The sequence below is a fragment of the Myodes glareolus genome, chromosome 1, assembly GCF_982192425.1.
Source record: "Myodes glareolus chromosome 1, mMyoGla1.1, whole genome shotgun sequence".
In the NCBI taxonomy this organism is placed as follows: domain Eukaryota; kingdom Metazoa; phylum Chordata; class Mammalia; order Rodentia; family Cricetidae; genus Myodes; species Myodes glareolus.
Window position 1 is genome coordinate 6,377,288 of NC_142026.1, and position 14,609 is coordinate 6,391,896.

The 14,609-nt window shown below is 40.8% G+C and overlaps 1 protein-coding gene across 1 annotated transcript in view; it reads right to left on the reverse strand.

Annotated features, from left to right (window-relative positions):
- The window catches only part of Dytn (dystrotelin), a 50,514-nt gene extending 41,963 nt beyond the window's left edge, over positions 1 to 8,551 (reverse strand). Inside the window, exons 1-2 of the mRNA XM_048459374.3 lie at positions 8,404 to 8,551; positions 1,101 to 1,175 (exon numbers count right to left, since the gene is read on the reverse strand). Of these exons, the coding sequence (XP_048315331.3) occupies positions 1,101 to 1,175; positions 8,404 to 8,548 (220 nt within the window). The 5' untranslated portion in view covers positions 8,549 to 8,551. The remainder of the gene's footprint in view (positions 1 to 1,100; positions 1,176 to 8,403) is intronic.
- Between the last annotated feature and the right edge of the window lie 6,058 nt (positions 8,552 to 14,609).

Here is a 14,609-nt window from a genome sequence, read left to right on the forward strand (position 1 = left end):
CCGTCCACTGTCCAACTTCAGAGGAATACGATGTGTTGGAATGTTGTGTACACAGTTGCCATAGTAAAAAAGCAAACCCCAAAACACTCCAAAAGCAGTGGCCTAATTACTCGACTCTGTAACTCTTACTCATATTCGTCAATATCACATTTTAAAAATCTTGGTTCCACCAATATTATTTTCTCGAAGTAGCACTTCACAAAACCAGGGCTACTCACAAAAATGGTGGCTTATTTTTCACAGTCACAAATCTCTATCACCACCATGTAAAAAGATTACAAGGCAAGGAAGAGAGAGAAGAATGAAATCGGGCAAGCCCTAAGGTTTCTTGCCAACAGAGGGTGACAGACAGAATTAATAAACACTCCCTGTACCACCTAAAAGGCAAGGATGTCAAGAGCCACAAGAGCTGCTGGTGTTTGCAATGCTCAGTCTGTGATATGATGAAACTCTACTTCTCACTGCTTCGTAAATCACCCTCACAGATAAGAAATCCACCTTTTTATAAATAAATAAAACTTTTTATTTGTTTTCTGATATTGCTTTGAAGGGTAGAGTCTAAGCATTAGGGGAGCAGCCTTCAGGAACAGGGTTTAGATAAAACCTGGCCACAGGTGGCAGTGATCTGTAAACTCTTTCTGTCATTGATCACAAGCCCCTGTTGCCTGGGCCAGGCATTTGGAATGCAGGGGTCTCCTGACTTCTCTGAGAGTTCTACATTATAGCCATGCAGATAAAGGTACTGTCCATTAATCTCACAAGATTCACATAGTGATAATCTCTGAATCCTGCTACCTGGAGCTCATATTATAGTTTATCTTAGTGTTTGGGATTTTTTGTTTTGTTTTCCTGGATCTTTGCCAGTCTTTTCTATTGCTGTCAGTGAAGCAGCATAGCAACATATGGGTGGATTGCTCACAACAGACTCTCCTGACCCCACCCTTTTGTATGTTACCAACAATTTAAACACACAGGTCCAACCTTCCCGATGTAGGCAGTTACATAAATGGTACAAGGTTTGCTTTCTCTCCCCCATAAATTGAACATCACACATCATCAAGATCAGATTGTCTCCAGTGTTGCCAACAACTTGTACTTACATTGGCAAAGAGTTTGCATGGATCGTAATTTGAAGGCGGTTCTATAGACAGAATTCTCGATCCTATTAAGAGCACCTGCGAAGAAAACATGAAGTATGGTGGATAATGTTTATCTCATTGAACATATCCCACATCCTGGGTGGGAATCCGAGAACTCCAGGAGTCTTATTTTGTATGTGAGACAGTTAAGACAGATAGCGTGTTCTTCTACCTGTAAATGTTAATAAAAAGGCATGTGACAGTTTCACAGTACTTCTCCTTGCTGCCCCACGACAGATTTTTTGTCTGATAAGACTGATGATCATTCTTCACAGCTAACAAAATTTATAATGGCAGAGAATCTCCTCATGTGTTCATTCTGGTAATGCAGTTCAATAAAGCCTTATAAGTTCTTAAACATGAATTGTTTATTTTAGCAAGCCAAAATTGCCTGTTAAAACTGGCCATTGATGGTACAAAGTAGTGGTCTTCAGAGTTTCTGGCCCAGCCACACCTGCATCACCTGGAGCTTGTTACAAATGCCATCCTAACATGGCTATAGTATTTTTGTCAACACACTGCAGGGGGAGGCACATTACTGTGCACTTGGACAAGACCTTGAAGTAGAGGTGATATAAGCTAAAGTTTGAAAACTTCCTGTATATGGTGTAGGAGGGCTTCTGTTTATGTGTTGCTTTCATTGGTTAATGAATAAAGAAACTGCCTTGGCCTAGTTGATAGGGTAGAACTTAGGTAGGCGGGGAAGACAGAACTGAATGCTGGGAGGAAGAAAGGTGGAGTAGGAGAGAGGAAGAAAGCAGAGGGGAGAGACGTCATGGGTAAGCTGGAGACAGATGCTTGGAACTTTACCCAGTAAGCCACTGTCACATGACAATACACAGATTAATAGAAATTAAGGATGATGCTGTCAGGTGGCCGAGCGCTGGTGATGCATCCTGCTTCAGGACTGTTAGCTGAGTGGAGCAGGAGAGTCAGCTATCGTTGGTGCTCTGTGTCAGTAACACTGTGTGCATCCCTTAGGCTGCCCGAGCAGGGTGTAGTTAGTGAACAGAAGGTAGGGTTACGTAGCAACTATGAAAGTGAGAAACAGAATCGGTTAACTAATGAGAAAGAAGAGAAATCCAAGAGGAAGCATAACAGTGAAGGCCAAAGGTAGCGGAAAAATCAATAGCTGAGGTCAAAGAAGGCGAACGCCAGAAAGCAGAGGCAAGCTATCGGCTTGACATCACACACCACAGAACATCCGCCATCAGCTAAGTATCATCTGTTTGTGAGCTTAACTTGGTCCTTGAAGAGTAGTCTCAGGAGAACCATGATGGTAAACCTCAGCATGCAAAGAACGGAGTGGAGAGGAAAAATCGAGAATAAACCTCAAAGCAGATGGCTTTTAGATGACCTTTTCAAGGGAAGACAAGAAAGCCAGAATAAGCAGCATATAACATGAAGACTGAATTGCAGAGGCAGGGGAGAATCTAGAATATAAGTGTGGGCCAGGGAGGAGAAGCCAGCAAAGAGAGAGGCTGATTGTGTGCTCGAAGAAATGAAGGGTCTAGAAAGGATTTGCCATAGCCAAATCCCTTTGTGAACACACACACCCGTGTGGCATACCTTCATGTTTCCTCTACTAAACTCTTGACCTCTAGTAGGAGTTCCTGAAACCCTACACGTATTACTGCCAACTGTCCTCTGTCCATTGGGAAATGAAGCCCAAATCTACACATATAAGGTGGGTACACAATTTGCCTCCTGAAACTTGGCTCAATGACTCCATGTTTAAAGTCTCAGGTCAACAGACTGAGATTTTCCTCCTGGATTGCAACTTGGAAATGTGGGTAGGAGCAACCATTACTCTCCTGCCAGGGTTTGCACTCCAAAGATGAAATCAACACCCAAGAAAAGAGCAGAGAAGTGCCGGGTGCACTGCTTGCCAGTGAGGCCTTCTGAGCACAGCACAGGCTACTCTTTACTATCACTTTAGTGTCAATTAATACATACAATCATATACATTTATCATGTATAACTTCTCTCAGTGTAGGAGATGAAACACAGGTATGTCTGGGCAAGCCACTCTACCACTGGAGTACATCCATCCCCAGTCCTACTTTGTGTAAAGGTGTGGGAGAATTATCTGTATTCTGTCAATCATGTATTTTAATAAAACGCTGATTGGCCAGGCAGGAAGTATAGGCGGGTCAACCAGACAGGAAGTAGAGGCGGGGCAATGAGAATAGGATAAGGCTAGGGAGGAGAAAGCTCCCTCAGCCACTCCTGTGCAGACCACCGAAGAGGCAGCATGTAACTTGCCCAGCTGAGAAAGGTACTGAGCCATTATGGCTAACATAGATAATAATGGATTAATATAAGTTACAAGGACTAATAAGAAGCCTGACCTAATGGGCCAATCAGTTTATAATCTTATGGAGTCCTGTCTGTGATTTTCTTTGGGGTTTGCCAGCTGTGGGGTACCGGGCGGGACAGATACCCCAACAAGCCGGTCCTCATGTTACAGTGTAAAAAGTTGTTTTAAAATATTTGCAAACTGAGGATCAGTTACACAGATCTAAGCAGTAAAATGCTTTGTCTCACAAAATTCTACCTTGTTGGTGGTGAAAAGAGTTAAGTAAGATACCCACTCAAAATTGTCAAGATTGCAATGTAGTGTTATCATATTGTCATCTCACTGTAGAACTGCTCTCTCCGTGGAGTTAGCAATAACACAAAGTAAGGCCTCTTTGAGCAAAGCTTTCTATTGCAGCCGGATACAGCTACTGTTGATGGAGAGAGGTTCGAGAGGAGCGGGGATTAGTTTTGCTGAGTATCCTATCCCCCATTCCTCAAGAAGAAGACTAAAGTAAAAAGGTACAATGATGGTGGTACCTGTTCTTGTCTGAGGGCTACTGTTTTCTTTATGAATGGGGATGAGTTCAAATGGTAGGGTGTGCTACTTTTTTTCTCTCAACTTGGCACAAACAAAAGTTGTCTGGAAAGAGAAAAAACATCAACTGAGAAAATGCCTCTATCAGATTGGCCTGGAGTCAGGTTTCATTCCTCTAGGAATCTTCCCTCTGGGAAGGTGTTCTTGGGTTGTACAAAAAGGCAAATAGGGTGCTCCTTAAGCCTGTGAGAGCTTTCTCCACAGTTTCTGCTACAGCCCTTGCCCTGAACTTCCATCATTATTGACTTTAAGCGGTAACATGAACTAAACCCTTTCCTTTCTCAAGTTGCTTTAAATCATGGTGTTTATCACAACAGTGGGAAGCAAGCTAAGAACAAGATGACAAGTTTTCTGAAACCCCAGTTATTGGAAATCTGCTGCTGCCGATGTAATAAGCCAATCAAACCAAATTATTAAATCCAGGTTAAATGAACAGAGCAAAGCAACTGCCGGGTGACCTTCAGGAGGGCAGGAGAGGAATCATGTGGTCAATATGTCTACCAGGTCTTAAGTGCCTATAAGCATTATCTTGAGCAGCCCCAAAGAGGGGTCAACTTTTAGCAGGCTTTCTCAGGGGCGGAGTTTTGAAAAGGGCAGTTCCAGGAGGTGCCCCTGCTTAGTGCATTGAGGGTGGGGTTTGGAATGGGAGGAGTTAGACCTGTCTCAGGAATGGGGCCGCAAACTGGAGATCCCAAACATTGGGTGTGAAAACTTCAGGAATAATGAAGTTATTGATTAGAACTATGAGCAAGAGAGGAAATAAATTGTAAAATCTGGAACGAGCTGTGCTTGTTGTTTTTATTTTGAGCAGCTTGCACATCGAGTATTTTCTGTGCTGGCAAATTCCAGCTAAATACTTTATAACCATAATTGTTCCTTCTGACGCAAAAGTTTTGCATACAGTTAAGCTCCGTTATCAAGATTGACATACCATTTATGTTAAGGAGGAGAAGGACTTGAAAATACAACTAATTTCAAAGATGTAAGACATTGAGAATAAGTGGGTTACTGTGCAGGGGGAAATTTTGTGGTTAGAAACACAGTCGGCCCTTCAGTCTTTGCTAAGTGAACCCCCAAAAGGAATGAAGTAAGAGCAGTTCGGTGGATTTCACTGACTCAGGCATACGTAGCAGGAGAGCTATAGCAACACTCTTTGTTTTGTCTGTTGTTCAGGCAGCAATTGGAGAATTTCAAAGGTAAAATGGTAGCATTTCCTCAGTCATCCTGAGTGTGTTTCAAAGACCAAGCTCTACCAATTCTTTAGGAGAGAACTAATACATCTTTGAATTTAAGGAGAAGTTCATTAAATCCACTCTACTGAGGCCCTAGTGCCACAAGAAATTAACAAGCTTGCATCCTAGTGAGTGCAAAGCCAAAGTTAGCACTGCCAAGAAATGAAAGAATAGAGAAAGATTTATTGCTGGCAGCAGGTAAAGAGATCGTGGAAATTATTTTCAAATAATGCTTTCCTTGAATAAAGAAAGCACGGACTTTAAGAAGGGCAGAATATCTATATTCATATCTATATCTGTATCTCTCTATATATAGTTGAAGGACAGCCATAGTTTTGAACCTGTCAAAAGGTATAATACTAACATGTTTGCTTTAAAGCCACCAGTCTAGGAGTCAAGATGGCAGGTACATTTTTGGGCATGCTTAGCCCAAGACATTAAGCATTCTTGAAAGGTCAAAAACATAGACACTTCTGGAAGTGCTTATCTTGTGTAATAAAGTTTGCAGTCAGGACTCCTCCTATTTCACCATAAAATTTCATTTCATGATCCAGAAGGTCCTGTGTACAGTGTGACAGAAGAACTGTTATCAATAACCTCACTCTACTGCAAACCCTATATGCAACAGCTGTGCCTGGCCGGGCAATATCAGCCACCGAAGCCATGGTGGCACATCTGTGTGCCTGGCAGAGCAATAGTAACCACTGAAACCATGGTGGCACATCTGTGTGCCTGGCCAGGCAATATCAGCCACCGAAGCCATGGTGACACATCTGTGTGCCTGGCCGGGCAATATCAGCCACCTAAGCCATGGTGGCACATCTGTGTGCCTGGCTGGGCAATAGTAATCACTGAAGCCATGGTGGCACATCTGTTAAGGGTAGCAATTGTTTTCTGATAGGATGTCTGTTTTCTCCTCCACAGGAGGAAATTCATATTTGCTACTATAAATCCAGCTAAAAATCCCATGATTGGGAGGTTCAGCAAGGCAATGCTGAGCCAAACCATGCACTTTTGCAAAAGTTAGAGCACACCACAAGCCACACTCTGAATTTAACAGCTGGCCATCTGTATTTGAAGTTTCCACATCTGCAGATGCAATAGGTGATGGATCAAAATAGTCATAAAATTGCACCTATACAGAACACAGACTTTTCTTTAAATTAATCCACAAATAATACACAATAAGAACATTTCCGTGGAATTTATATTTTCTTAGATATTATCAATAATCCACGGGTGATTTTCAGTATGAGTCACATAGACACAGGTATGTGCAAGTACCATGACATTTTATGTGAGGAGTTCAATCATTTGCAGATTTGGATCTCTGGGTCTTAGAATTAATTCTTCATAAATACCAAAGAACTTTCAATTGTGTATGGGTTCAATAAGCAATACATGATCATGTGTCAAAGACTCCTACATAAAGTAGATACAGGGGTCTGCCTAAAGATTGCCATCCAAGTAAGAGATGGCGCATCAAACTCCTTGATATCTGGTCTTTTCCAAGAAGCATTATGCTAATGTATTACAGAACCCCAGCTCTCATTCTTCAGGGAGTCGGTGTTTCTTTGTGCTCTAAAAACACTTACTTTTCAGACATTAGAGAGTGGGAGAAATCAGAGGCATCTTAGCCTCTCTCTGCAGAACAACACACTGAGACAGGCACAGAGAAGCAAAAATAATTTATAAAGGTGTGATATCCGGCATGTTTTGTTCCTCTGCAAATGAACAGGTTTCTGCGCCCTGGTTTCTCTCTACTGCATCAAGAGGATACAGAGAATCAGCAAACCCAGGACCTCGCAGGTGCCCAGCTGCAGCCCCTACTGAAGGAGAGGCATGGAGCTGCACAGCCATCTGGTCCACCACTCCTGTCAGGTGATGCTTTGCTGCATCGGTCGTCTGATAAAGCTATGCAGGATAATGTGGCATGCTGCGGTAAAATGCACCACGCAAAATGTGTAAGTATCCCGGGTGACCTGCTTCCAGCCCCTTCTCCTCAGGGCATCATTTTATGATAATGGGGGCAAATTCAAGAAAAGGAGGAATTGCTGTATGTCTCAGACTCAAGCTATGAACAAGCAGTTTTAGACAATTTAAGCAGTAACAACGCATGCTGTTTATATACTTGTTCATAGAAGCAGTTTGGGAAACAATTTCTGGTTTCAAACCACCTTTATTCTACTCAGTCATATGATTATGTTTATTCTCCATAGATACCAAGGTGAATATGATAATATCTCTTTCAATTTCCCATCATTAGTTTGACATCCAGCCATTCACACTGTGGGCCAGCGGTCATCAAAACCATAGCCCAGGAAATCCCCACTGGTGTTGGCTAGGAACTTGCCAACAGTGAACATCCTGCCCCAGAAACATTGCACCACAAACTTTGTAGACAAACAATGCACCAACATTTACCAAGCCCCATGGACGCATACTGAACAGAGAAACACTGCATTGGTGTGAGAATTAGATCTGTACATGTGTTATTCGTTGCTTTGTGCATAGCATATTGGTAGCAGGGCTCAGACTGGAAACATTTATATTGTTGATTTAAAATATGAAATCATAAAAATATGAGATCATACGATTTAAAACCAAACAACTAAAGTTAACAGCCTAGATTTAATAAGGAAATAAAGTTGCGAATAAATTCAAAACAGAAAGGCCCTTGACCACACTGGGGCTTATCTTGGCATGCAGAGATGCTGGAATCAGGGAAGTAGTCCTCCATATCCTTTTACCAAATATCTGTTTAGTGACAGCTGGGGATCTTTCTCTCACTTTTGGGTCCACGTTGAACTGCAAACTTAGCTCGATAATAAAGCATATATAGAGATGTTACTTTAATAACAGGATACAAGTACTTGTGATAAGAATATTAATTTAAAATATAATTATGTTGATGCTAAATTTTTTGTTAAATTATTCCTGGCATTTTAGAGATGAAAGATGAAATATTCTTCTACATGTTAATGGATTTTTGTTTAAAAGAGAGATGATGATTTCAGTCACCCAATAAATTACTTTTTACGCCCAAGTTTGCCTGATCCTTACTCTATGACCCAGAAGTCTAAAACCACACCTGTGTCTGCAGTCTGGATTGAAAAACCTAACAGGAAATGCTCACCTTGCTTACTAGCGTCCATCTCATCGATTTCCTGGGAAGGTGGGACAGATGGCAGGACAGTCCTTGCAACTAGAGATGAATCAGCATTTTCTGCGGAAGGCTTCCCAGCAGAAGGATGATGGATGAGGGGCAGCCAACAGATCATTCACCTGTGGGGCAGTGGACACAGCTGCTCGGGAGACCCCCACATCCCTGGGGGGAAAGGAGGAAAACACGGAGCCCGGCATAGAGATTCCTTTATCAGAAAATTGGGAAGAGATTGATTAAGTTAATACTTAAAAATATGTGACAATTTCATTTTAAAAGTAGACTGAATTATCATTGGAAAAAATACAAATTTTACTTGAATGTTAAGGCCCAAATATGAAGCCCTCAGTTGTTTAAATTTCTAATAAAAACCATATCAAATAATTCTACACATATAATTTCTAACAAAGATTATAAATACTATCCATGGATCATACATATATATACATGTCTCTATATAGAATTCAGCCCATACTTCAGTTTAGAAAAGTCAGTGAATTAGCTCCCTGTTAATAGTTTAATGTTATTATTTAATATAGTTTCTATTTAAGCTATGCCCTTTCAACAAAAAGGCTGCTATGCTTAGGCTGGAGAGATGGCTTGGCATCTCACAGCATTTGCTGCTCTTACGGAGGACCTGGGTTTGGTTCCCAGCCTCCACATGGTGGTTCATAGCCATCTGGAACTCCAGAGTCAGGAGATTCGGCACCTTCTTCTGACCTCTGTGGGCACCAGGCATGCACATGGTACACATACATGCATACAGGTGAAATGCTCACACACATTAAATAAAATAAACCAATCTAAAAAGAATTTTTAAAAAGAATGTTATGCTATAAGAAAAATTTATACAGTTCTAATAACAGACGCATTTGTTAACATGAGTAGTTGAAGACTTTAAAAAGGTTAAATGATGATTAAAATTAAATAATATTTTCTGCTCCTCCAGTAAACAAATGACTTAAAGTAAAAAAATAATTTGGCAGATAAATATAATTTTAAATAAAAATTACTTCCGAGACTGATTCCATTTTTTTCTTTAAAACTGATAATGAGATGGGGGTGTGACTCAGTTGGTAGAGTTCTTGTTTAGCATGAACCTGTGGGTTTGATCACGGCCCATAGAGAGTAAGTATAGTGAAGTGTGGCCATAGTTGGGAGGTGAGTTCAGGGGGATTAGAACAGCCTACTCTATATGATACTGTCTTAAGTTTTTTAAAAAATTAAATGAAACACAATAATGGCAATAGTGGCAACCTGAGACGCGACAAGACTTCGTATGTTTCTGAATATATCCAGGGGTCTGTTTGGAAAGACGCAGCAAGAACTATGCTAAGCACTCTCCTCAGTGTAGCAGTCTCCCACATATGCCCTCTTGAACCCCGGGGTGTGTGAAAAGGTGGCCTTCCATCCCGTCTGAACAGCTGTAGATGCACAGCCAACAGCCCCTTCCTTACCTTTCTCAGTTTCCTTCTTTGTAGCTATGACCCCACAATTGTGGGAGAAGGGAGAACTGAGGAATAGCAGATTCCCAGGTACGGCATTCTCACGTAGGGTTGATTTCTCCTTCTGACTGCCCGGCAGCTTCAGGCACAACAGTGGCAACTGAACTTGCACTGTTTTTAAGAGTTCCAAGAAGTACATTCATTAGTAATAAAGATCCTGAATAATTCAAGGTCGCTCATTCGTCTCTGTTTCAAAGGGTCATTTCCGTATTAGTTTCAGGTAACAAGGAGGAAAGGAAAGTATCTCCCAGAGCAGCAGGGAGCATAGAACTTCTGAAACCATAGCAAGGTCTCCAGGCACCAGTGATGGCACCTTGCAAACCAACGCCAGAGAAAGAATTACACAGGAATGGCATCAAACTCATTTTATCAATTCTCTGGTAAATGCAGAGGTGTGCTTATACATTTTGAAAGATCCTAAATATAACCCAAATCATCAGAAGGAGAGTAATAATTTTTGATGAATTCACACTTCCTCCTAAGTTAGAAATATAACTGTGTTTTATTTCTAAAGAAGTCCAGACTTAAAATTTATCTGTTTTAACTTTGTTAGAATCTTTAAAAAGTGTCATTATATAAACGAAATGTATTTAAACTTTACAGTAAGGAATATTCAGGATGTTGAACAGCTAGGGAATCAATTGTCACTTATTCAAAAAAAATCTGAGGTTGACTAGATGGCTCAGTGGGTAAAGGTGCTTTGGACCAAGCTTGAAGATCTCAGTTTAATCCTAGAAACTACATGGAGAGAGGGGAACCAGTTCCTACAATTGTCCTCTATCTTCTATATATACACATGTACACGCACATAATACACACACCCCACATAGAGACAGACAGAAAGATACAAACACACACACACACACACACACACACACACACACACACACACACATGCACGCACGCACGCACGCACGCGAGGGAGCAGGTATGGAGACAGAGAGACACAGAGAAGAATAAATGAAACATATTTTCAAAGTTAAATGAACAATACACTCAAAGCACAGTCATGTTAGTGCATGTGCAGGCATGTAGTAGTCAGGAAGGCAGAATACCTGAGAGTTCATGCTCAACTATGACAAGAGGGCGTGCAATCTCTCTAGAACGTCCTAGAATCAAGATCACTTTGAAGTAAATATGAATGAATCCAAGAATAAGAAGTTTACTCTTTCTTTTTTTAAAAAAATGGAAAGTGATAAATGGTGGTGGCAAGAATGGAATCAAGTGGGGATGGGAAAATGTCATAATGTGTCTGTGTCTACATAAGCCACACTGATTTCCTGTCAACAGGTAAGACAAAAATTCAGGAAGAAAGCAAATTTTGGCATTAAATCTGTACCTGGCTGAGCGCAGCGGACTTGGAGTTGAAACCTTATTTAGTTTTGTACATTATATCTGCTTCAAGCCAATATAGGTCCTGGCAATGGGAAATGTCTGAAATGCTCAGATTTGAACAGATAGATACCATGGACTGATTCTGTCAATCAAGAATCTGTACCTGTAAAAAGAGCTGTCTAAAGTCCTAAATCAAACAAACCTAAATTATACCATTTTTAAACACTGAGAATGTACTGAAAGTCATTTTGCTGAACTGACCATCAGTAGTCTTAAACTTGGCAGAACTTCTGTACTCATTGACTTTTGATTAGTGAAAATTTATAGCTTTCTGTTGCAAACCCTGGCTTAAGTCCAAAGTCACATCAAGGGCTCCTATTTCCTTTTAGTCCCTTCTTACCCATCCTCTCTTTCCCCTTCTCTTTTTGTAAGTGTTTTAGGTTGTGAATCAAGTCCAGGTGCATTTTACATTGTAAGCAACTGGCAGGGTATCTTTGCTAACGTGACAGTTTCTGAAATGCTGCTTGGTAACTGAGTCTGTGTCTGGAACAGCTTCAGGAAGCAAGCAGGTAGGAAGGGTCCGGCTTCCTCTTCCACCACAATCTTCCCTGGGTTGGCCACAGGGATTCCAGGCCAGCCAGAATCTTACTAGGCGATGACTCCTCGAGGCAAACAGGACCTTACTCACACTCTGTTTGGTACAGAAATGTAAGCAACGTGACAGGAGAGGGAGAGGGCAAACAGGGGCTTGGTATGTTATATTTGAACCTACATAGGCAGTCCTACATGTAAATCAAGAATATTTTATGAATATGTTTGTGTATGTTGAGTCCTTTCAGAGAAGAAGTTAAGCTGTTAACACCAATGTAAAAAAAAATAAAAACCATCACCAAGGATGGTGCATTAAATGAGATAAAAAATATGTTGTGAGCCCTCACGACTGCGTGCTTCAAGGATTTGCAGCTTTCAAAACAAAAGATTCTTATACTTATAATATATGAATATAATTAGAAGACACACCAGCTTATCAAATTCATTTTAAGAAAGAAGTAAAAAATTTCATGATGAAATAAAGGATTTATGATTCTCTCTGTCCCTTTTTTCTCTGTCTCTTTCCATTCATTCATACACATGCTCACAAAATGTTTATGGGCCAATATTATTTACAAGCCTTTAAGAGAAAATCCCAAAGAAGCTATGAATCGTGTGTTAAAAGACTGCTCTACTCATAGTTTTAATTCTATGGATCCAAACAAGGATGGCTGATATTTTGAAACTGATACCGTATTAGTAAGTTCATAAGGAGAAGTCTGATAATCTTGGCAGATATTATACAGGTATTTAAGTATAAATATTATTTTTATAAATAAGTCAGATTTAAATGACACAATTCTTTAGATTGATGGACAACACAATTTTTTTTCTTTCTTTTTCCCTTCCTTCCTTCTTTCCTTCCTTCCTTCCTTTCTTTCATTCATTCATTCATTCTTTCTTTCGTTTCTTGAGACAGGGTTTCTCTGTGTAATACTTTGTAGACCAGGCTGTCCTCTATCTCACAGAGATCTGCCTGCCTCTGCCTTCTGAGTGCTGGAATTAAAGGCGTGCGCCACTACCACCCAGCTCACTCAACACAATGTTTATAGGCACGTAAACATTGAGAAACAGATAAATTGAGCTAATATGTTTCCTCACATACTATTACTTTGTGGTAACAAAAACTCTACCCTCTTAGTGGTGTTTTTCTTAAAATATATTATTATAATCTCTCTGCGGTTATGACCTTAGACTTGACTTTTCCTGTCTAGCTGGAATTGTGTGCCCCTGGACTAACATCTCCACAACCCTAGGGACTTTCACTCTACTGTCTACTTGAGCTCAACAGAAATCTACATATAAATGAGATTACACAGTATTTGACTCTATGTGCCTGGCTTCACGTTATAAAACAATGTTCTGTAGGGTCCCCAACATTTGCATTGTTACTAATTAACCCTTGACTGCCATGGATCATGGAACACAGAAGTGTAGACATTTCTTTTCTGTGTCGTTTCCTTTCCTTTGCATGTGCTCTCATTAGTGACAGACTGACTCACGTAGTTGTTTCATTTCAAAATGTTTACATTTTTGTGTGCATGCACATGTGTGTGTGTGCATGTGCAGGCATATGTGTGTGTGGGGGGGGAGGTAGGTATACACATGCATCTGTGTACATGCGGTGGCCCCAGGTTGATGTTGGGAACCATCCTCCCCCACTCTTGTTCGCCTCATTCATTAAGGCAGGATGTCTCAATCAAGCCCAGAGCTCACTGATATGGGTAGCTTTGTCAGCTGGTTTACTCTAGGAATCTCTTGTCACCAAGCCCACCCAACATTCATGAGAGTCTCTTGTGATGCAAACTCTGACGGTCCTTATGCTTGAGTGGCAAGTGCTGTTACCTCTGCGCCATATCCCCAGCCCCTATTTTTATTTATTTATTTATTTTTGAGCAAGCTCCAAACAGATTTTAATAATGGCTGGCCTAATTTATATTGTTATCCACAATGTAAAATGGTTTCTTTTCTCTATATCCCCACAGAGGCTTTTTGTCTCTTACTTTGGTTAATGGGCGTCTCAGCAGGTGTGAGGCCACAGAGGAACGAGGAAGAAAGAAATGGTGATGTCCAGTCAATTGTGAGTTCTATGGCTCTGTTGCAGCCCTGCTGGAGGTCTGTGTGTGATGTGGGTTTCATCACCAGGACTGGATGCCATGTTGCATCTAAGTCATTTATATAGTCATTAAAGCCATTTTATACAGATAATTAGTATTTTAATTTAAGCATACAAAGTAGAAAACTCCATTAAGACATTTTCACACTTATCTATTGCTACGTTGTGTTCTTCTTCGTCATCATACTCTTGCTCTGTTGCCCTTGCCCTTTCACCTTGACCTTGCCTGCCAGTCCCCTCCCTCCTGTCTAAGGTCCTGTCCTCTGCTCTCCTGTCATTGTGCTGGCTGCTTCTCCCTCCCCTCTTGTAGAATCTCTCCCTCTCATCTCATGGCTCCCTTTCTATCTTTATAACCTACATACATATGTTCAAATCTAGATTCCATACATGAGGGAAAACATGGGGTGTTTGTCTTGCTAATTCTAGCTTGCTTTGCTTCACATCATGGTTTCCAGTTCCATTTACTTTCCTGCAAATGGCATGATTTTAATTTTCATTGTGGCTGAATAACCTCCACTGCGTATATAAACTAAATAGTCTTTACCCATTCACAGACTCTGGACCAATTCCTTATTTTGGTTATTGTGAACTGTGCTGCAGTCGACATGGATTTGTGAGTATCTCTCAGGTAT